General features: G+C 39.6%; 1 protein-coding gene across 1 annotated transcript in view; it reads right to left on the bottom strand.

Annotated features, from left to right (window-relative positions):
- Positions 1 to 23,997, bottom strand: part of LOC122559395 (CD82 antigen-like) — a 54,482-nt gene that overhangs the window by 27,857 nt on the left and 2,628 nt on the right. Inside the window, exons 2-3 of the mRNA XM_043708842.2 lie at positions 8,178 to 8,322; positions 939 to 1,044 (exon numbers count right to left, since the gene is read on the bottom strand). Coding sequence (XP_043564777.2) covers positions 939 to 1,004 — 66 coding nt within the window. The 5' untranslated portion in view covers positions 1,005 to 1,044; positions 8,178 to 8,322. The remainder of the gene's footprint in view (positions 1 to 938; positions 1,045 to 8,177; positions 8,323 to 23,997) is intronic.

The raw sequence follows: 23,997 nt of genomic DNA, 5'->3' as shown, positions 1-23,997 counted from the left end.
TGAGTTTGTGGTGAAACGAACACAAAGACATTGCATCGGGATGCAAGAGTATGGCAGTTGGAATATAAGTTGTGAAGTGAAAAGTAGAAAAGCAGAATATTTTTAAATTATGGAAAATATGAAGATCTGGGTAATCAGAGGATCTGATGTTCTTGTAAATGTAAAAGATTAGGGCATATTTGTTAAGGGTGCCACTTTATTGCTTTTTTTTTTTGTAGTTTTACAGTTTGTATGTTACAAACGAAATAGGCACCAACATCTCAGGACTCGCTCTATGGACACTGATCATATGCCCATTGACTTTAGCATTAAAATATGACAGCCTGTAACAACTCTCATGGCATATCTCTGATCCACTTACAGGATGTTTCTGCACTTCAGTGAACTTCTGCACCTTGGAATGCACTGGCAACGGTCATTTGTAACACCACTGTCAGGATACTCTGTGCTGAGGGACATGTACTCAGCTCATGGACTGTATTAGGCTGCATCTCCAGGGTTTTCACTTGCTCTCGTAGTGCACACTCACTTGGAGCCCATCTGGATACTGACAGCATCCTGCTGTGTATTGCCTCACCTTGCCTTTCAGCAGGGTACCAACCTCCGCCTATCTGTTTGTCTGGAGCAAATGTCAGGAACAATGGAGGGGAGCTCCAGACTGAATGCACTTGGCTGGGGTACATAACAGATGTTTAATGATGGCACAGGCACAAGGGATGCCAATAAATTCTGGGATGTCTGTTAGTGGCGCATTCTTCTGGGAAAGGTGTGTCAGTAAGATGGGGTCAGAATCAGACATAAAAGACACCATCAAGGCAGGGTCGGTATTAATTCAGTAGGTTTGGTAAGATATAGCAAGAGAATGCGAGAATATCGATGTATCGATATTGCCTCATATCTCTTCTGAAGCTGTGAATGTCCACAAACAGTATACTTACAAGAAAGATTCCATTAAAAATGTTCAAGAGGTATTTGAGGATTTTTATCTTCACATCATTTTTCATTTTCCTTGCTTTTTATATTTCACTGGTTTTCAAAATGTCCCTGTAAGTAAGCAGATATAGGAACAAAGCAATGTAAGACCATTATAACATACACATTAGCCCTTTAAGCCTGATATTCCTTTCAACTAAAGCACGTTTGATTTGTACCATGACTGTACTTTTGTTTCTCATGTCTCCATATCCTTAAATAATACAAGTCCTTTGATTTTAGGTTGTTAGGGTGAGAGGAAAGTGAATAATTGGATGAGAGCACAATAAAGTAATTCAACTCCATTTTAAAGTTGTAGGCCCTGATACTTTTAATAATGATATCACCAGCAGTGAAGTAACTGTACATTTCACTGTAAAGATCCATCTTTACCTCTTTCTAAATTACAAGATTAGGTAATTCGATACAGAAAGAAAAACAGAGAGTCTTAAATCCAAGCTGCAATCATTCACATGTGTTGGTGGTGGAAAATGTTAGTGAGCAAAGTTCGTAGAATAATTGAGTCATACAGTATAGAAGAGGCTTTTCGGCCCATTGAGTCTGTACTGCTGAAAATAGACTACTACCTACACAAGTCCCATTTTCCTGCACTAGGCTCACAGCTTTGGATGTTATGATACCTCAAGCTCACATCTATACTTTTAAAGGTTGTGAGATTACCCACCTCAACTCCCTCCCAGACAGTGTATTCCAGATCCCTACCATCCTCAGTGAAAAGGTTTTTCCTTAAATCCCCTCTAAATCTCCTGTATTTCACATTAAAATATGCCCCTTTGCCAATGACCCTTTTACTAAGGGGAACAGCTACTTTCTATTCATCTTGTCCATGCCCCTCATAATCTATACACTTTCTTTAAGTTCCTCTCTCAATCTTACCAGCTCCAAAGAAATAAACCCAAGCTAATACAGCCTGTCTTCATAGCTGAAATCTCCATCCCAGGCAGCATCCTGGTGAATCTCCTTTGAATCCCCTCTAGTGCAAACATATCCTTTGTATAATTGTGCACAGTATTCCAGCCAAGGCCTAATCAAAGTGCTGCACAGATCCAATATGACTACCCCACTCTTAAATATTACATTCTGCCTGATAAAGGCAAGTGTCCTGTATGCTTTTTTAGCTACCCCATTAACCTATCTTGCCACCTTCAAGTATCTGTGGACAAACATCCCAAGATCTCTCTGTACTGGGATAGTACAGACCAACATGTTCTATTTGGATGAAATATAGAATTAACAAGCCCTGAGGACCATGGATATCCAGGATATTCTAAACTGGATAAAAAGGAAAAGAGAGATGTATAACAGGTACAAAGGGAACAAAATAACTAGAGACCCTAAAGGAGTGTAGGAAGTGCAGAGGAGAACTCAAGAAAGTAATTAGGGGAACAAAGAGGAGACATGTGAAAATGTTTGCAGGCAAGATTAGGGAGAATCTTAAGACATTATACAAATATATCAAAGGCAAGGGAATAATCATGGAAAGTGTAAGGGCCTATTAGGGATCAATGGAGCAATCTGTACGTGAAACCATGAAGACTGAAAAGAAAACATTTGTAGAGTGTTACATGATTACTTCAGATCTGTCTTTACTCGGGGGAATGAGGATGCAAGACTGTTCTTGAACAGATTGATATAAGAAGTGAGGAGGTACTGAAACTTTTGGCAGATGTAAAAGTGGACACATCCCACGTTCGGATGAATTGTATTCCAGGCTGTTGTGGGAGACATAGAACATAGAACAGTACAAGGCAGGAACAGGTCCTTCAGCTCACTACGTGCCAATCATGATACTATTCCAAACTATTCCCATGTGCCTGCACATGGTCTATATCCCTCTATTCTTTGCCTGGTCATGAGTATATCTAAATGTCTCTTAAATTTTTCCACCATCTCTGCTTCTACCATCTCCCCTTGCATTGCATTCCAGGCACCTACTAGCCTCTGTGTAAATGTTTTCCTCACACAATCTTCTTTAAATTTTTCCCTTCTCAACTTAAAACTATTCTTCCTAGTATTTGACATTTCTAACCTGGGAAAGAAACTGCAACTATCCAACTTATCCATGCCCCTCATAGTTCTAAAGGCTTCTATTAGGTCGCTCCTCAGCCTCCAACGTTCCAGTGGAAACAATCCAAGTTTACCCAACTTTTCCTTAGAGGTAACATACTCTAATCCAAATAATATCCTGATAAATCTCTTTTGCAACCTCTCCAAAGTCCATACACCTTTTCTTTAGTGCAGAGACCAGAATTACACACAATACTCCAAATGTGGCTTGACAAAGTCTTATACAGTTGCAACTTTTACACTCAATGCCCGAACCGATAAAGATAAACATGCTATGTGTTCTTTACTACCTTGCCCACTTGTGTTGCTACTTTTAAGGAGCTATGGACTCCAAGATCCCTCTGAATATCAATGTTCCTAAGAGTCTAGCCCATTACTGTATACTTTTCTCTTGCATTTGACTTCCCAAAATGCATTACTTCACACTTGTCCAAATTAAACTCCATTTGCAATTTCTCCACTAACTTTGCAGCTGATCTATATCCTGTTGCATACTTTGATATCCTTCTCCAGTATCCACAACTCCACTAGTTTGTGTGACAATTGAGGAAATTACAGAGGACCTGACCAAATATTTAAAACCTCTCTTGCCATAGGGAGGTGCCAGAGGACTGGAGGAAAGCAACTGCACAAGATGGGTTGTAGAGATAAACCAGGGAACTAGAAACCAGTGAGCATAACATAGGTGGTGGGGAAATCCCAAGTGTGATCCAACCAGTGTTTTAGAGAGCTGCAGCAAAACCTAGCAGCTCTTAAACTCAATCCCCCTTTTAATGAAAGCCAAAACACAGTAAATCTTCTTAACAGCCCTATCAACCTGGGTGGCAACTTTGAGGGATCTACGTATGTGGACCCCCAGATCCCGCTGTTCCTCCACAATGTCAAGAATCCTGTCTTTAACCCTGTATTCAGCATTAAAATTCAACCTTTCAAAATGAATCACTTCACATTTATCTGGGTTGAACTCCATCTGCCACTTCACAGCCCAGCTCTGCATCCTGTCAATGTCCTGTTGTAGCCCTCAACACTATCTACAACATCACCGACTTTTGTGTCATTGGCAACCTTACTAATCCACCATTCTACTTCTTCATCCAAGTCATTTATAAAAACTACAAAACGACACCAATGGTCACTGACCTCCAGGCGGAATACTTTCCATCCACTGCCACTCGCTGACTTCTTTCGGCCAGCCAATTCTATATCCAGACAGCCAAATTTCCCTGTATCCCATACCTCCTAACTTTCTGAATGAGGTTACTGTAGGGAACCTTATCAAATGCCTTACTGAAATCCATATACACCACATCCACTGCTTAACATTCATCACCTCCTCAAAGAATTCAATAAGGCTTGTGAGGCATGATCTGCCCCTCACAAAGCCATGCTGACTACTTTTAATCAGACTGTGTTTTCCAAATAGTCATAAATCCTATCTCTCAGAATCCTTTCCAGTACTTTGCTTACCATAGACGTAAGACTGACTGGTCTGTAATTCCCAGAGATTTTCCTATTCCCTTTCTTGAACAGAGGAACAACTTTTGCCTCCCTCCAATCATCCAGTACTATTCCCATGGAGAGTGAGGATGCAAAGTTCATCACCAGAGGCACAGCAATCTCCTTCCTTGCTTCCAGTGGTAACTTTGGATATATCTAGTCTGGCCCTGGGGAGTTATCTATGTTGATGCTTCCCAGAATTTCCAGCACATTCACTTTCTTAATATTAATCTCCTCAAGCCTATTAACCTGGTCCACAGTGTTCTCACTATCAACAAGGTCCCTCTCTCGAGTGAATACTGAAGGAAAAGACTCATTTAGGGTCTCCCCTACCTCTCCAGACTCCACTATCCCTTATTGGCCCTCTGGACATTCCCTTATTCCTTACGTAAGTGTAGAGCACTTTTGGGTTTTCCCTAATCCTTCCCACCAAGGCTTTTTTGTGTCCTCTCCTAGTTCTCCTTAGTCCATTTTTGAGCTCTTTCCTAGCTACCCTGTAATCCTCTAAAGCTTTGCCAGATCCTTGCTTCCTCAACCTTAAGAAATTTTCCTTCTTCCTCTTGATGAGAAGCTCCTCTTCTCTTATCATCCAAGGCTCCTTTACCTTACCATTCCTTGCCTATCTCAGTGGGACAAAGTTATCCAACACTCGCAACAAGTGCTGTTTAAACAGCTTCCACATGCCTTTCCTGTAGATCACTTGTTCCCAATTTTTACTCCAGAGCTCCTATCTAATACTGATAAAATTTCCCTTCCCTCAATTATACCTTCCCATACTGTCTGTTGCTGTCCCTCTCTATGGCTGTGGTAAAAATGAGGCAGTTGTGGTCACTGTTACCGAAATGTTCTCCCACCGAGAGATCTGACACCTGGCCTGGCTCGTTGCCGAACACCAAATTTAATATGGTCTCCCCGCTAGTCAGCGTTTCTACATATTGAGTCAGGAATCCTTCATGGACACAGCTGACAAAATCGCCTCCATCCAGACCATCTGCACGAAGGAGGTTTCAATCAATACTGGGGAAGTTGAAGTCACCCATAATCAACAACTCTGTTACATCTGTACCTTTCCAAGATCTGTTCTCCCATCTCTCTGCTGCTATTGAAGGTCTATAGAAAACACCCAATAAAGTCACTGATCCTTTCCTGTTAGTGACTTCCAATTATACTGAGTCAGTATACAAACCCTACTCAACAACCTCCTTTTCTGCAGTTGTGATGTTGTTGTTGTGGTTGCTATCACTAAAATGCTACTCCAATGTTGTTTTGAACACCTGTCCCACGTCATTCCAAGATTTAGGTTCAGCACTGTACCATCCAATCTTGGACCATCTACATGTTGCCATAAAAAATGTCTCCTGAATGCATTTCAAGAAATCTGCCCCTCTAAATTCTTTACATTATGATGAGGGGAGGTGGGATTAAATGGATAATGGATCTGGGAATGGAAGAGACCTGGTGTGGTCGTGAGATGTAGGAGCTGCTCCTTAAAGGGTGATAGTGAAAACAGGTAACCTGTGAAAACAATATTGGCAGTCCCCAAATTAAATACTTGAATGGCTAAACATGACGTTTGAGATAAAGCATCTTCCCATTGAAGAAAGGAAATACTTGGAAGTGTGAGTCAGAGTTTGGCCAAAAAAAATCACTTCTGAACAAAATGTTGGTGGCAATAGAAACCATTTTCTTTTCCCCAAGGATTTTGTTTCAGTGCAGAAAGAAGCTCATGAGCCCACCAAACAGCTCAGGTTCTCCGTCTTCAAGTTTCTTCATTCTCTTTTGAAAATTGAATTGAATATAAATGAATGATTTAAACAAATTAAATGACCGGTGGACCATTAAAGGGGCACTTCTGCAAACCTCTTGTTTATTTTGTCCCATTTCCACTCCACGTTTCCTTTCTTCATGAAACATTTGTCACATAATCTCTCTGGCCCTCCACCTAACTGCAACCTTCCCGTTTGATCTGTTTTTGATCCTCCCACTTTCACGTGTTCAAAGCCAATAAATTTCATACTTTGCCAAAAATTTACAAACCTAAAACAATGAGCTGATTTTTCCTAGCCCTGTGGTGATTTGCAGAGTGGTAAGAGAACTAATACTATGGTGGGGGAAGGGATTAGGAAGGGAGTCCAATCTTGGACTGCTGCCATCACAGTTTAGCATTGTGGGAACCTTAATGGCCTGGCCACTCATTGACAGTCAATGTAGCAACATGTTTGACACCCATCCCAATTGCTGGGGTCTGCCTACTTGACCTTGGCTTTTTCTTTGAGGACTCATGGGTATTGATGTGCTCCCTACTTAATTGCTTCAGCCTCAGCAGTGTCGACCTGTAATATTGACACTGATGTTTGGATCAGTGACTTTAGGAGGTGGGGTGGCTGTCCCAGTGGCAACCTTTACATCAGTTACTTTCTGCAAGGTGCTGCCCCCTGTATTTTGACACACATCAGCATTTGGTCAGTGTAGGCTTTCAGCCCCAAAGGTGGAACAGCCCATTAAATTCTGTTCCTTTCTTCATGGATGCTGTCAGATCCACTGCGTATTTCTAGCAATTCTTTTTTGTTTTTATTTCAGTACTGGTAGAAAAGTATTAGCAGTTTTTAAGTTTACATTATATATGTGGAGGGAAAACTGATAAACATTACTCAAAATGTTACAACAGGAAATAACATTTCGTGTGTGCAGATATCACATTGGTAATACATGTTACATAAGCACATGGTCTAGGAATTTCCACAGAGCTGCAATGTTGTAACTTTGTTGCAAGTGGGGCAGAAATCTGATGAGGGAAATGTAAATAGGTGCAGTTCCAAGAAGGTTCCTGGCCACTTCCAGCAATAAAGAGGTTAAGAAAATTTAATAAACTATTTTATTGAACTAATGGGTTGAGTCATAGTTAAGGAAAGAGGAAGTACAAAAGAATTTCAAAGTTCAATGCTGAGGTTTTCAACTTTATAAAGTATCACATTATAATTCCAGCAATCTTTTCAGTTTTTATTCTCTTGTTGCCTTTGATTCTTGATTTTTGTTCTTTTGTATAACTTTTGGTCAAATTCATCCTTCAACTTAATATAAATCTAAATATTAGGATTTGAATTGAATTTCCCTATTATACCAATATGACAGCAGATAGCTGCTTCTGATGATATTTGTACATTAATTAGTTTCTAGTATCCTCAAATCTATAGTATGTAACACTTTCATGAAAATCAAACCTATTTCACGTATAGTTTCTGTTTTGGATTTCAGTAAGTTTACGGTTAAATTGTTTATTAATATTCCTATGTTTAGACACATGTAAAAGCTGTATTGAATTCTACTACTGTTTTATATCTGAAAATAAAATTGATTTTTCAAACGTACATTTTATGCATGTTGTTTTCAGAAACTTGTTCAAATTATAAACAAAATTCCTTTTTTTAAAGTATGGTACAATTGCCTTCAAACTCAAAATTATCACATAAGTTTTACACTGAAGGTCAATATATGTATTTAATTACAGCAAAATAACTGACTATTGATGTTCAATATAATATTTACAGCTTTTGTTATGCTTTTCTCAAACTTAGTTTTCCTTTGAAGATATACTATTTAAAAAAATGAAATTTACTTACCAAGAACTCTTCAGTTAATGTTGATTTGTTGCTGTTAACAGAAACCAATATGTTTATATTTGGAAGATTGTATGAATAGTTTGTTACTGGCTCTCCCATATCATTTATGTGCCTCGGTTTGAAGTACCAGTTCCTTTTCAATGGCCTGAAGAGAAAACAATAAATATCCTTCAGCAGCAAGCATCCAAAGTGCAAGCTGGTTCTTTGAATATAAATTCAAATAAGTTAATCCATTATTGATTAACTTTTATTACATCTTTAACCATGCTCATGAATACATAAATTCCATGACTTGCAAAGTGGCAGTGACAAAACTAAACAATACAGGTGGCCACATAGAGGACAGAAAGAATGGATTTTCTGACTTAAATTAACCTCACCAAATTGACAAAATAATAGTAGTAGCTAAATTAATGCATGATATACTCAACTTGAGTTCCAACCACTTACTTGTAATCTAAAGGGAATACAGTCTGGGATGTCTTTTCTTTAACCATGCAATTCTAAGGTTGCAAAGATTACAATTGTGTAATTAATCAATGGTCATCACCAATGCACGATTTCAAGTTCAAGACTTCTTAGAGACATCCACAATTAAAATACTGACACGTGATTAACTGTATCATTGTTCGATCCCAAGACCTAAAACATGTCCTTTTTACCAAATTGATGACCAGTGAAGCTGACTGCTGGACAGACCACCAGCTCATCTGCTCCTCAATGTACGTCAAATGCTGCCTGAAGCTGGTTCAGGAAAAAGCTCAACATTGAACGGTTTCAAGAGCGAAGCAGACTAGTAAACATCCAACAATGATTTCACCAAAATTTCCAAAGAGTTCACTTTAATGGAGTGGAGGAAATTTGGAAAGGACTGAAGGCAGCCATCATCTCATGCTGTGAAGAAACTTTCAGCTACAAGACCAAGAAACAGCAAGACTGGTCCAAAAAGAATGGCCATATCATCTAAGACCTCACTGACAAGAGGAAATCTCTGTGTCTGTCAAAATAACATCATGAGTAAGGCAAAGAAGAGAACTCACAAAACTGCAAATGTGGAGGTACAATAGAAGGATGAGGGAACTCAAGAATTAGTGGTGGACAGCTAAGAAGTCACAACACCTTGCTGACAACCACAATATCCAGAGTTTCTTCAATGCCATTAAAGCAATATACAAACCCAACACCTTGATTTCAAACTGTTGTGGAGTAAGGACGAAACCCCTTTGAGAAACAGAGAAAGCTTCAGCCTCCGATGGAGAGAATTCTTCAAATAACTCCTAAACTATGATACACTCATCAAAGAAGATATATTTGAGGAAACCCCAGTCCCCTATTAAAGATGATCTTGGGCTTCCACCTAATATGATAGATGTTAAAGCCTCCATGACACACATGAAGAATGGAAAAGCAGCATGAGTAGACTGGAATCCAGTAGAGATTTTCAAATTCCAGGACCAGAGCTTACCTATCACCCCCATTGACTGTTCTTGAAAATCTGGTACAAAGAAGAAATTCCTGCCGATCTCAGGGATGCTGCCATCCCTACCATTTTCAAGAAAGGAGACAAAGCAGACTGTGTGAACTACCATCTCCAGGAAGATTATTGCCTAGTCCTCGCTGGAGGTCTTCGCCAAGTTTCTGAGGAAATCCTTCCTGAAAATCAGTGTAGCTTCTGACGAAACTATAGAACTATGAACATGATTTTCCCTGCTCAGTAACTCCAAGAGAAATACTAGAAACAAAACCAACCACTCTACATGTTCTCTATCGATCTGATTAAGGCTTTTGATTCAGTCAGTCAGGAAGAGTTACAGGAGACCCTGTCAAAGACCAGCTGTCTAGTGAAATTCATCAACACCCTCCATCTCCTCCACAACAAGATGTCAGCAATCGTTTACACTGACAGTAGTATGTCAGAATTCTTTGAGGTCAAGATAGGGATCAAACAGGTTCACTTCCACCTTTTTTTACCATCTTCATCATCTCCATTCTTCATCTTGTCAAGAACAAGCTTCCTGGTGGTGTGGACATTGCCTACAGGAAGAAAATGACGCTGACCTCACTTGTAGAACTTCAGTACAAAGATGACAATGCTATATCTGCTCTCTCAGAAAAGAATGTTCAAATCTTATTTATTGCCTTCTCAGATGAATACTGAAGAATTGATCTCAGTATCAAATGTAAGAAGACTCAAATACTTTACCAACCTGTTCCAGGTCAAGTTCCAGTCCATCTTTCAATTATGGTCAACAGAGAAATCTCCAAAAGGCGGAACATCTCCCCTACTGAAGAAGATACCTTTCATTTAAGGCTGACATCGATGGGATGATTTACCATAGAAATATTGAAGATAGGAGCAGGAGTAGCTCATTTGACCTCTCAGGCCTTGTCCACCAGTCAATATGATCATAGCTGATTATCAATCTCAATCCCCTAATCTCATTCTCTCCCCGTACCCCTCGATACTTTTAGCCACAAGAACTATTATCTACCGCTTTCTTGAAAGCACATAATGTTTTGGCCTCAACCATTTTCAGTAATGGTGAATTCCACAGGCTCTCCACACCCTGAGTGAAGAAGTTTCTCCTCATCTCAGTCCTAGATGATATTTTTCCTTAAACTATAACCCCGGTTCAGGATGCCTCCACCATTGAGAGCATACTTCCTGCATCTAACTGTCTAGTACTGTTAGAATTTCATAGGTTTCCATGTGATCATTCTTCTATTACCTAGAGAATACAATCCTAATCAACTCAATTTCTCCTCTTACATTAGTCCTGCCACTCCAGGAATCAATTTGGGAAGACTTTGCTGCACTCTCTCTATATAAAGAACATTCTTCCTCAGATAAGAAGACCAGTACTCTAGGTGTGGCCTCACCAGTGTCCTTATCATGCAGCATGACATCCTTGTTCCTATACTTGAATCCTCTCACTATGAATACCAGTATACAGTTTGTCTTATTTACTACCTGTTCCATCTGCATGCTATTTTCAATGACTAGTGCATGAGGGCACCCATATCTCATTGAACATTTAAATCTTTCAATTTTCTAGCCATTCAAACAATAATCTACCTTCCGAATTTTGCTACAAAAATGGATAACCTCACATTTATCCATATTATACTGCTTTATAATGCTCATTCACTCAGCCTGTCCAATTGGCCAGTAAAATCTTTGCATCAGTCTGCAATTCATTCCTCCATTCTATTTTGCAATTTCTGAGATATTGCATTTGATTCCCTCATCTAAATTATTAACATATATTGTGAATAGCTGGGATCTTAGTACCAATCCCTATTGTATCCCACTAGTCATTGCCTGCCATTCAGAGAGGACCCATTTCTTCCTACTAGAAAAAAAATGAAAGAACTGCAAATGCCGGAAATCTTAAATAAAAACAGAAATTGCTGGAAACTCTCAGCAGGTCTGGCAGCATCTGTGGAGAGAAATCAGAGTTAATATTTCTGGTGCAGTGACCCTTCTTCCAGTAGTTTCTGTTTTTGTTTCATTTATCCCAATTCTTTGTTTCCTTCCTGCTAACCAATTTTTTTTATCCATCTCAATGCATTATCCCCAAACCCATGCACTTTAATTTTACACAATCATTTCTCATATGGGACTTTGACAAAAGCTTTCTGAAAGTTCAAATAAAGCAGATTCACTGGTTTCCCTGATCATTTTGGTAGTTACATTCCCTAAGAATTGCAGTAGATTTGTCGAACATGATTTCCCTTTTGTGAATCTATTCTGACTGTGTCTGATTCTACCACTGTTTTCGAAGTGCTCTCCTATAAAATCCTTGGTATTCAAATCAAGCAACTATCTACTATCAATGTCAGACTCACCACACTATAATTTCCTGTTTTCTCTCTACCTCTCTTTTTAAATAGTAGGGTAATGTTAGCTACCCTCCAATCTGTAGGAACTGTTCCAGAGTCTAAAGAATCTTGGATGATGATCACCAAAGCATCCATTATTTCTCAGGCCACTTCCTTAAGTACTCTGTGATGTAGATCATCAAATCCTGGGAACTTATCAGACTTCAATCTCGACAATTTCTCCAATACCATTTGTCTTCAAATTTTCTTCAGTTGCTTCCTCTCATTTCTGTACGCCACATCATTTCTGATATCTTACTTGTGTCTTTCTTTGTGAAGACAGAAGCAAAGTATGAATTTAGTTCATCAGTCTTTTCTTTGTTCTTCATTTTACCCACATCTAACTGTAGGGGATCTACATTAGTTTTCTCTAACCGTTTTCTTTTTACATATCTATAGAAACATTTATACTTAGAGGAAAGTCCTGCACGAAGGGACACATGCTTTGAGAGTGCCCCTTAACAAGAGAAGTATGGAAAATGAACTGGGAAAGGAATGCCAATGGTCTCAACGCCAAGGACCATTTCCATTTTCTGCAGACACTTGCCAAATGTCTGGTTGGAGCAGCAGCTTTATGATCAGGCTTATCAACCACACAAGGACCCACAGAACCCATGACCGAATTTCCTAGCTGGACAATCATACACATTAGCTACCAATTGTCTATGGCGATGATGAATTATGTCTTCATATTTTCTGTTTGCTTTCAGATTCCAACTGCTGCAGCATGATTTTTTTGTCAGGCGAGCAATCATAGTAATATAATTGTTAATACAGACAGGCTGCAACTTGTTGTCAAGCGACTTGCAAAATTCTGAAAGTCTTCAAATCCAGGTAACAAGCATCATTTAAACAGCATGATAACAGACAAATTAAAATATAACACATTTAAAACATTCAGGTGACAACTGAATCAAGTTTTTTGATCAAATGCGGTTGTGTATTATTTGAACTGTACTGAGAACTCTGTTTGCCATCAGAGTAACAGCACACCCTCCCTATACATTAATACACATGTATTTCATCAAATATAAAATATGCGACACTTTTCTTCTTTGGATTGTGGAAATTGATGGCAAGGTCATCATGTATTGCTGATTTCTAGTTCCCTGAGAAAGTGGTGGTGAGCCTTGAACTGAACTGTTTTGTCTTTTTTTTACACGGCTGTATTGCTTATCAAGTCACTTCAGAGGAAAGTTAAGAGTCAACTCTTAAGAGGGAAGATGTAAAACTGGTGTCACATATGAGCTGCAATGTCTGTTGCAATACAAAGTACTGCACTATTTAAATTTTTACACAATCTGGCAAATTCATAATCACTTTTATTAAAGTCAACTTTTGTTGGAAATGAAAAGAAGTTAAAATCTCAAGCTGTTACAGGGGATTAGAAATGCATACCTTCAGATAATTCACCTAATAATAGAATCACTACACGACATGGTTTGTTTTAAAGTACTGTAGGCTAGCTGTATACTAATCAGCTTCAGCAGTTTTGTTTTCACTTCATGATCTTTAGAAGGGCACCACTATATTTCTGAGCAAGTTAGTTCAGCAATTTCATTCTCAGTTACTCAGACTTTTAAATGGGATTCTTGCTCCCAGTTATGCATATCTGAACATTCGATGAGGGGAAGAATGGTTCAGCAACAATAGTCCAGCCAATCTGTCTAATTTGCTCACTGTCACTGCTGAGGCTGGTGTGAAGAATAATCACTTGAGGAATACATTAGAGCTGTCAGCATCGATCAAAACAATTTGATTCAATGCTAAGAAAAGAAGAAAGAAGAAAATGAGAAAAGAATATGAGCATTACTTGAAGAAACAATCCATCATGCTTTCATTGCCTTTGCCCATGGTCTGGACTTCAGATTTGCTTAAGGACCTTTTTTTGCCTCCTTCTGCTGGCCAGCTTCTTTTTTTGCTTTTTTTTTCATTTTGGTAAGGTCCCTCAAAATGGTTAGAAATGGAAGAATAAGCTGGGAAAAACACAACTGATTTTTGCATCTATAGAGATTTTTATTATGCATTTCAATAAAACAATTCTGAAATATTTGGTTCATTTACACTGAGAAATAAATTAAATCCATGAGTTTTTGAAAGAATATCAGCAACCGCCTGAATAATTTATATTGTTTTATGTGTGCTGACAGTTCTAATATATCTTCCAAATCACTGTCCTTTTCATCAGCCTCAGCAGTGACTGTTAACAAATTATCTGATTGTCGGAACAGTGCAGCTGGAATATTGCAGCTGAAACAGTCTTATCTTCACTGGACGTTGAGGCATGAACATAATAGGGATAAGGATCTCATTCATATTTATTTGTATTTAATAACTGTTAAAACTTATTTCAGATCATAGAGTTCCAATAATGTGGAAGCAGACTATTCAACCCATACTGACCCTCTGAAGAGCAAGTCATCCATACCCACCTACCTACCCTAACTCTGCATTTCCCTTGGCTAACCTACCTAGCCTGCACATCCCTGGAAACTATGGGCAATTTAGCATGGCCAATTTATTTAACCTGCACATCTTTGGACTGCGGGAGGGAACTGGAGCACCCAGAGTAGACCCAAACAGACACAGGGAGAATGTATAAACTCCACACAGTTGCCCAAGGCTGGAATTGAACCCAGACTGCTAGTGCTGTGAGGCTACAGTGCTAACCACTAAGCCACCATGCCACCCAATACAGATGACTGGTCTGATATAGTTAATTTCTCTTTTGGAATTAGCAACAACAAATCCACTTCATCAGGAAATGATAGCAGTTTAGTATGGTCTTGGGCTGAAAATGTGTTGCTGGAAAAGCGCAGCAGGTCAGGCAGCATCCAGGGAACAGGAGAATCGACGTTTCAGGAATGGTCTTGGGGTCAACTCTATGTTTCTGTCCTTCACAGCCTTGTACTCAACTAGTCATGCTCCTCCTTTTACTACCCTTTTATCATTGATTTGCATAGAAGATCTTGAGATTTACAATTATGTTAGTCACCAAAGTTTTTTTCATAATTCCTCTTTACTTCTGATATTTACTTTCTCACTGCTGTTCTGATCAAACCGAAAGACATAGGATCTGAAGTAAGCTATTTGGTTCATTGAGTATGCTCTACCATTCAATGATATCATGGCTAATCTGTTAATCCTCAACTCCACTTTCCTGCCTGAAATGAACTAGGTTTTCAATAATATTTACTATCTGACAACAGTCATAAGCACACTTTTTCTCCTGTAACCTATTTTTTATCAGTTTATCATCCAGGGATCTCTGGATTTATTTGTACTTTCTTTTCCTCTTCAGGGAATCTACCATGACTGTGCCCAAACTGTTTCCTCTTTGAAGATTGCCCATTGCTCAGATTGTTATTCCCTCCAATATTTGGTCCCTATGTATCCAGCCCAGTATGTTCTTGCTCCATTGGAGTTGGCTCTCTGCCAATTGATTATTCTTACCCAGAATTGATTAATGTCATGTACTACTGTCATCCTAAACCATACGACATATTGATCGCTGCTCACTTAGTTTCCTCCCATTGTCTACATGGCTCACTTCATTTCCAAGAACCAGGTTAAGCAATGTCTCCTTTCTTATGGACTGTTGTTGGAAATTCCTCTGAATATAGTCCAGGAACACTTGTCCCTCGCTGCCCTTTACTCTTGCACTATTGCAGCCTATATATGGGTAATTACAGATCATTATAAATACTCCACCATGTTTACACCTATCTGTAATTCCCTTGCAGATTTCTTCTTCTACATCCTTCTGATTAGTTGGTGGTATTTGCATCCTTTATATTCCTTAGCTGTAGCCCAATTGATTCTGTCCTGAACTCAATGAAATATTCTTTTATTTTTCACAACTAGAATATCAAAATGCCACCTTTCCTCCTTTATCTCCCCCTTTTTTGATCTTGTCTTGGACACTTTGTAACCAGAAATGTTTAACATCTGCCCTTTCTTAAGACAGCTCTCCAGTATTGCCGTAACATGATAATGCCACATGGCAATCTGTACCAGTAACCCCCAATAGTATGAACTATGTGCATTCACATTCACTCAATACATCCCTCCCTCAGTATAACCCTCCCTCAGTGCAGCCCTCCCTCATAATAGCCCTCCTGCAGTGTGCCACTCCCTGAGTTCAGTCTCCCCTCAGTACAGTCCTCCCTTACACAGAAACTCTGATTGAGAATTACTCTCTCCCTCACTCTGAACCTATCTATTAATTTACTGTTCTCTTTTTTTAATGATATTGGCCTCTTCTGGCATTTTATGCACCCTGGTATTAATTTCTAACATTCTCTCCTGGCTCCCACATTTTTGCTGAGTCAAGTTAAACCCTATCTGTGCAGGCTTTGTCAAATTCATTGAATGAATGATGGCTTTACATCCAAAACCTTCTATACAGTGAATTGTGTATTGCTAAGATTTAATATATATGTATATAAGCTTCTGAGATATGTTCTGTTGTAACTGTGACCTGAATAATCATGTTTCAAAGACTCTGATGAAAGGTTGGAATTATTACAGCTCAGAACAGGGAACACTACTGCCTTATCCACACATATATGCTGTTAATATACATTGTTTAAAAATAATCTAGAAGGCTTGCCTAAACTTATCTGAAGAACAGAAGAACCCATTCTAAAACCTGCTTCCAGCATCTGTGGTAAATGATTCTTCAAATTTTTCTGAGAAAAACACCCCACAAGGAAAAACCGCTAGCAAACCTTCCTCAATCCAGTACTTGAATTATGGTAGAGTACGCTGCAAAGTGGCAACACATCCAAACCAACCATGCAGTCCTTACCTCTTCCACAGCGCTTTGAACTGATTAAAGGACAAATGATAGATTATTCAAAGCAGTATCAGATCCTAATTTGTATTTGCTTATTCACCGTACAACCCATTGTCAATAATGTCCTTAACTTTCCTAATAAAGAAAGGCTAATGAAGGGCTTATGCCCAAAACGTCGATTCTCTTGCTCCTCGGATATTGCACGACCAGCACTACACTCTCAAGTTTAAAATAAGTCTCAATATTTGAGGAGAAAGTTCAAGCACGGAGGATGATATTGGGATTCTTCTCAAGACAATTCCAATGTTTTCGTCTTGCATTCATCTGGAAATGATGAGAAGTGCCAATTTGCACGAATACAAATAAAGGGGGAAAACTAACCATTGTCCTGTGTGAGTGCTGATTGGTTGACAAATGGACTCTTATTGGTGGAAGCACTTGAAATAATTGTAATGCGGTCAGCCAGCTGGACCTCATAGATTATGTGTTCCCTGATTGGGGCTGTTAATCTGGTCCAATCAGGGAATCCTGCCTGACAAATAGAAACATGGATGTAACTGGAAGGTGGGTAGGGGTGGGCTGCCTTAGAGTGGTCAGAAGGTGGGAGGGGTGGGGGCTTGCTGGGTCTGTATTGTCTGCACTTTTGTATGTAACAGTATTGTCTAATGTACAAATGTCATTGTCCCTGTCTTGTCATATGTGGAACTGGGAATTGAGGTTTGTCCTCATCTCCCTGTAAAATGGTTGAATGGTAGGGTTTGGGGCCTAGCTTTGCTGCTCCTCTCCCTTGTAAAATTGCTGTCTCTTGTGTACAGCTGAAAATGTTTTTTGTAAACTTTGTAATTTGTTTAATAAAATTAAAAAAAGAAACAGGGCTGTCAGAGGTTCTATTCACTTTGAGAGCTGGCTTTGAGGGAGCTAGATCAGTGTCAAGAATTTTCCACATGTAAATATAGAGGGTAACTTGGTGATGGGATACCGGCCACTGTGGAGTTATTTCACATGGAGAATGAGCAGTTAATGCTAATTGACTGTTAATTGCCAGATTTTGTTTAGATTTTAAACCAAGCAGGTTGACTCTGATCACAGCATTTCCCTGAGCAGTGGACCAGGGAGGAGCTAATGCCTGTTTTGTTGAGTTAAAACAAGTGTAGTGCGTGCACATATACACGCAGACTTTGCAGACGGAAAGAATATGTGCATATGCTCCTGGTGACTACAAGGTGAAAATCTTCATCAAAGTGTGTCTTTTTTTCAGCAATACTCAATTTCTGTACTAACAAATGACAATTCCATGGATTAGCCCCAGCCCATTAGTTGGGTATGGCCAGCAATGTCTACCCACCAAAAGGAAATCTTCTAAAGCTGGGGAAATGGTGAGAAGTACCACTTTGAAATACTGATATTGCAGTACAACACAGTAACACAAGTGAAAATATTGTCCAGCAGAGGGGGTGCAATGCTTTCACTTGGAGATTTGGCTACTTACAAAACTCTGAAATGTAAGATCATCTTTTTAAATTAAATCAAATAGTTTAACTTCTGAATGAAAGAGAATCTAATAAATTCCACAAGGAGGAGAAGAAGAAGATATGGAAGTTATGATTTGGAGATGCCAGTGTTGGACTGGGGTGTACAAAGTTAAAAATCACACAACACCAGGTTATAGTCCAACAGGTTTAATTGGAAGCACACTAGCTTTCGGAGCGACGCTCCTTCATCAGGTGATAGTGGAGGGCTCGATCGTAACACAGAATTTATAGCAAAAATTTGCAGTGTGATGTAATTGAAATTATACATTGAAAAATTGATTGTCTGTTAAGCCTTTCATCTGTTAGAATACAGATGAAAGGCTTAACTTCTTTCATGTGTAAATCACAAAAGCTTTTTTTAAAAGTTGCATTCTCGGGTTAGCTGTTAACAATGGTGATAGCTAGACAATATGTTGAAGGTGTTAGCCCCCTGTGTTCTCTGTCTATGACCTGATGTTTAGATTGATTCTAATCTAAAAAGTGAGATAACAGAGTTTTACATAAATTCATGCAGTTTTTGAGCTCAGAGTTCTACATGAATCACACTTTCTTGGTCAAATGGATATTGTTTAACCTACAGCAGAAGATGGTGGTCTGGGTCAGGATTATTGGTGAGTAACTTTGAATGTCAAGAATTTCGATACACGTTTTGTCTTTATTCAGTGGCAACTATTCCTGTGCTGCTGGACACTTAAGAATTGCTGACACTGTACATATTCACCCATCAAATATTAAAATCCTGGGTTTGAGAGATAATAGTCTTTCAATTAAAGGTTGTTTTGAAGAAACACCCAGATACTAAAGTTATTAAAGAGCCTGTTTGTGTGTACAAAGTTAGAACAAATTCCTTGCTGAGCTTGCAAGCATGGATCTTTCATAGTGACTGCCAGACTTTCCAACCCAGGTAAGAGATACTGTGTTGAAACTTTATTGCTGGAACAGCACAGCAGGTCAGGCAGCATCCAGGGAACAGGAGAGTCGACGTTTCGGGCACAGGCCCTTCTTCAGGAATGCTGCCTGACCTGCTGTGCTGTTCCAGCAATAAAGTTTCAACTTTGATCTCCAGCATCTGCAGACCTCACTTTCTCCTCCTAAGAGATACTGTGTGCCAAGATAATGACTGTATTCTATTCTATGAACAATGTGCATGATGTCAGTCTCTCTAGGAACATGAACTTTCATTTAAGGAAGATTGGATAACCAAATGTGCAGATTTCCCACAGTTTTTGCAGTCTACTGAAGTTTTATACCTGGAAGATTGAATAATTTCTTGTGAAAGTGTATCATATTTCCCTAAAAGTTTGATCAACTTTATAGTATCTTTCCTCCAGACATGCTAAAGTCTATTTCTTTAGGACCTCCAAGCCAGGAGATGCAGTCAGTGGTGAGCTTAAAAATGTCACTATCAGACCCTATTTCATCATTTCCGGAAGATAATCCCTTGGTGCCTGACTCTTCAGGCATTTATACAGTACAAGTAGATCCCTTTGATATTCTTCAAGAATGGAATGAGGTGCATTCTTCACCTACACCAACAATTATGTTAATTTATGTGACTAACAGTGTTAATGAAGAAGCACTAAGTGTAGCTATTGAATCATAGAATCACAGATATGTTATGAAGCAGATGGATGCCATTTGTGTCTGCACCAGCTCTGCTAATGAGCATCAGTACCTACTATCAATTTCTTGGTTTTTTTTCCCATGGCCTTGCATTTTCTTTCAGTCCAAATAGTTATCCAAATTCCCTCTTGAATACCTCAATTAATCTGCCTCCATAGTGCATTGGTGAAGATGTGATGGAAGTTCCATTACCTGCTATTGTACAAGGTGGTCACAATGATCCTTCAGACAGCAACAAACAAATTTAGCCTGATCAGATTGTGCAAGATTACAGAGAACAGTAAACGTTGTGCATGCAGGAAAACCCTCCAGTAACACCAAAGTTTAGAAATGGTATTTTACTTATGTATGACAGCTCTTAAAATTATTTACCTCTATTTAGAGTTCCAGGCACACTGTCAAAAACAACAGCATTCAATATTAAAGTTCCTTTTATGTTGGCTTTTTGTTCAGAAAGTTTTGCAGTAGTTACAGCAGTTGTCGTCACACTCCTATCAGCAAATCTTCCAATATAAGAAACAATCTCTGCAAAGATTTTTATTAATCATTCACCATCCTTGTACCAATCTTTTGAGGCTGTGAATCTACCTTCTGGAGTCTGTCTGATCATTCATTCCTCTCTTTATCCTATACTTAAGAATGTGACACAAAAGCCTCAAGATATCGTTATACTGCAGTAGAATAGTGATAGTCCTCAGCTGTTTTTTGATGGCGGGACTCTTCATTCAGCCATATTTCATTGTCAAATGTTTTTTAATGGAAAGTTTCATTAAAGAGATAAGACCAATTGATGTTCAGTCAAGAGTAAATGTACTCCCTCAATGAGCATTCCCCAGTCTTTGTACTGATGTAGTAGCACACAGGTCATCAGAACTTTAAGTACCATAAGACTTGGAATGATGTTACCATTTCAGTTGCTGAGAGCACAGTTTTTGTCAGCCTACAGGCCATCACTCTCCTGTGTAATTTTGATTGATCAGATCAGGGAGAACTGTGGACCTTGGGAGGAGATGGAGGGGGGAGTGACTGGATACATAGTTGGTTAAACAGGAATACTTTTGTTTTGACTGGATTACTTAATAATGTTAGGTAAATACTTCCACTTACTTAACAGATGGGCCAATGGGCTGAGAAGTGGCAGATGGAGTTTAATTCAGATAAATGTGAGGTGCTGCATTTTGGGAAAGCAAATCTTATCAGGACTTATACACTTAATGGTAAGGTCTTCGGGAGTGTTGCGGAACAAAGAGACCTTGGAGTGCAGGTTCATAGTTCCTTGAAAGTGGATTCGCAGGTAAATAGGATAGTGAAGAAGGCATTTGGTATGCTTTCCTTTATTGGTCAGAGTACTGACTACAGGAGTTGGGAGATCATGTTGCGGCTGTACAGGATATTGGTTAGGCCACTGTTGGAATGTTGCATGCAATTATGGTCTCCTTCCTATCGGAAAGATGTTGTGAAACTTGAAAGGGTTCAGAAAATATTTACAAGGATGTTGCCAGGGTTGGAGGATTTGAGATATAGGGAGAGGCTGATAGGCTGGGGCTGTTTTCCCTGGAACTTCAGATGCTGAGGGGTGACCTTATAGAGGTTTACAAAATCATGAGGGGCATGGATAGGGTAAATAGGCAAAGTCTTTTCCCTGGGGTGGATGAGTCCAGAGCTAGAGGGCATAGGTTTAGGGTGAGAGGGGAAAGATATAAAAGAGACCTGAGGGGCAACTTTTTCCCACAGGGGGTGGTACGTGTATGGAATGAGCTGCCAGTGAAGTGGTGGAGGCAGGTACAATTGCAACACTAAAAGACATTTGGATGGGTCTATGAATAGGAAGGGTTTCGAGGGATATGGGCTGAGTGCTGGCAGGTGGGACTAGATTGGGTTAGGATATCTGGTCGGCATGGACGAGTTAGACAGAAGGGCCTGTTTCTGTGCTGTACATCTCTATGACTCTAATACTGTGACTGCTGCCAATGCCACCTTTTGGTCGTACAAAAGTTACACCTGTGTGAAGAGGCAACTTGTGCCACTCTGAAGAAATGGAAATCCACAACCAGTTCCAAAGATAGCATCGCCAGAAATTCTGAAGAAATAGTTTCTGCTGGATCCAGGACTCAGTGAGGTGGAGGTAGTGGCAGGCACTGATAATGAGGAGCTTCCTCTCCCTCGTGAAGTCTGTGCTTTAAGTGTCCTTGGCCACTGCTCCTTCACATCACCATTGCCACTTCAGAGGGTACAAAATCATAGAATCATAGAATCCCTTCAGTGCAGAAAGAGACTATTCAGCACATTGAGTCAGCAACAACCCTCTGAAAAGATCCCACCTAGATCCACCACATCTCTCCCATGCTATCACTGTAACCCGACATTAAACATGACTAATCCACCGAGAGTGCACATTCCTGGACATTATGGGGCAATTAGCATGGCCAATCCATCTAATTTGCACATCTTTGGACTGTGGGATGAAACCGGAGCACTGATAGAAACTGGAGCACTGAAGAAAACCCACACGTCACAGGGAGAACATGCAAACTCCACGTAAACAGTCACCCAAAGCTGGTATAGAACCTGCGCCACTGACGCATTGAGGCAGCGGTGCTAATCACTGAGTCACTGTGCTGTAAAATTCAGTGACCTAGTATACCAGTTCCAAGTAAAATATCACATTGTAATGCGAAACACATCTAAATCCCAATGGCGTGCCATCACTTTTTACTCATCATTTGTTAATGTTTAAATAAGAGGAATTTGGAAATTTCACTCAAAGATCCTGAACAATGTAATGCTGTCACTGTTATAGTGCCATAGAGTCATTGAGATGTACAGCACAGAAACAGACCCTTCCATCCAACTCGTCCATGCCAACCAAATATCCCATCCCAATCTAGTGCCACCTGCCAGCACCCGGCCCATGTACCTCCAAATCCTTCCTATTCAGATACCCATCCTGATGTTTTTTAAATGTTGCAATTGTACTAGTCTCCACCACTTCCTCTAGCAGCTCATTCCATACATGTATCACCCTCTGCATGAAAAAGCTGCCCTTAAGTCTCTTTTATATCTTTTCCCTCTCTCCCTAAACTTATCCCCTCTACTATTGGACTCCCCAACCCTAGGGAAAAGACTTGGTCTACTTATCCTATCCATGGAGAAAGTGAGGTCTGCAGATGCTGGAGATCAGAGCTGAAAATGTGTTGCTGGAACAGCGCAGCAGGTCAGGCAGCATCCAGGGAACAGGAGAATCGACGTTTCGGGCATAAGCCCTTCCTGAAGAACGTTATTTAAAAGAAATCTAGAAATCTGGCTTGAGATTATATGAAGAACAGAAAAACTGCAAGAAATGGCCACTGGGTCACAACCTCCCTGGCATCCACACTTCCACTACAAGCATATGTGCAAGCAAGATATGAAGCTGAAAGATATTTACACTGACAATTGGGAGACGGTCATTGAATACGGTGACCTCTGGAGGCTTACTATTTGGAGGGGCATCAGAAGAGGCAATCAGACATAAATAGCTCAGGTGGCTGAGAACAGGATGCAGAAAAAACACAGGCAGCAAATGTGCACCTTCTCAATCTACTGTCCCCCTGTCTAGCAAATGCAACAGAGACTGCAAGGTCAGAGTGAGGCTCCTGTGTACCAGACAGTGCTTACCACAGAGCTGACCATCCTGGCACAAACCATCATCTTATGAGGTGAAAGGCTGCCATATTATTTACTCTTATCAAAACAATTCATGATTTTGAACACCTCTATCAAATCTTCTCTGATCATGATTTTGAAGGACTGAGATTCAATGGTTTCTATGTCGGTGGAGAATGTGGTTCCTGTCTTTTCCTTTACCTTGGGAAACCATGATCCATAAATCGAACAAAGGTAGAATTGGTCTTAATTTTTTTTATGTATGATTTCTGTTAATAATATAGGCACTGGAGTATGGCAACTTAAAACACTTTTCAATGTTTTTTTTTGTAAAAATTTA

This window comes from Chiloscyllium plagiosum, unplaced genomic scaffold, assembly GCF_037043375.1.
Source record: "Chiloscyllium plagiosum isolate Xiang-an unplaced genomic scaffold, Cpla_swu_hap1 HiC_scaffold_19, whole genome shotgun sequence".
Lineage (NCBI taxonomy): Eukaryota > Metazoa > Chordata > Chondrichthyes > Orectolobiformes > Hemiscylliidae > Chiloscyllium > Chiloscyllium plagiosum.
The sequence above is the reverse complement of the archived record's forward strand: the minus strand, read 5'-3'. Positions and strand labels throughout refer to the sequence as shown.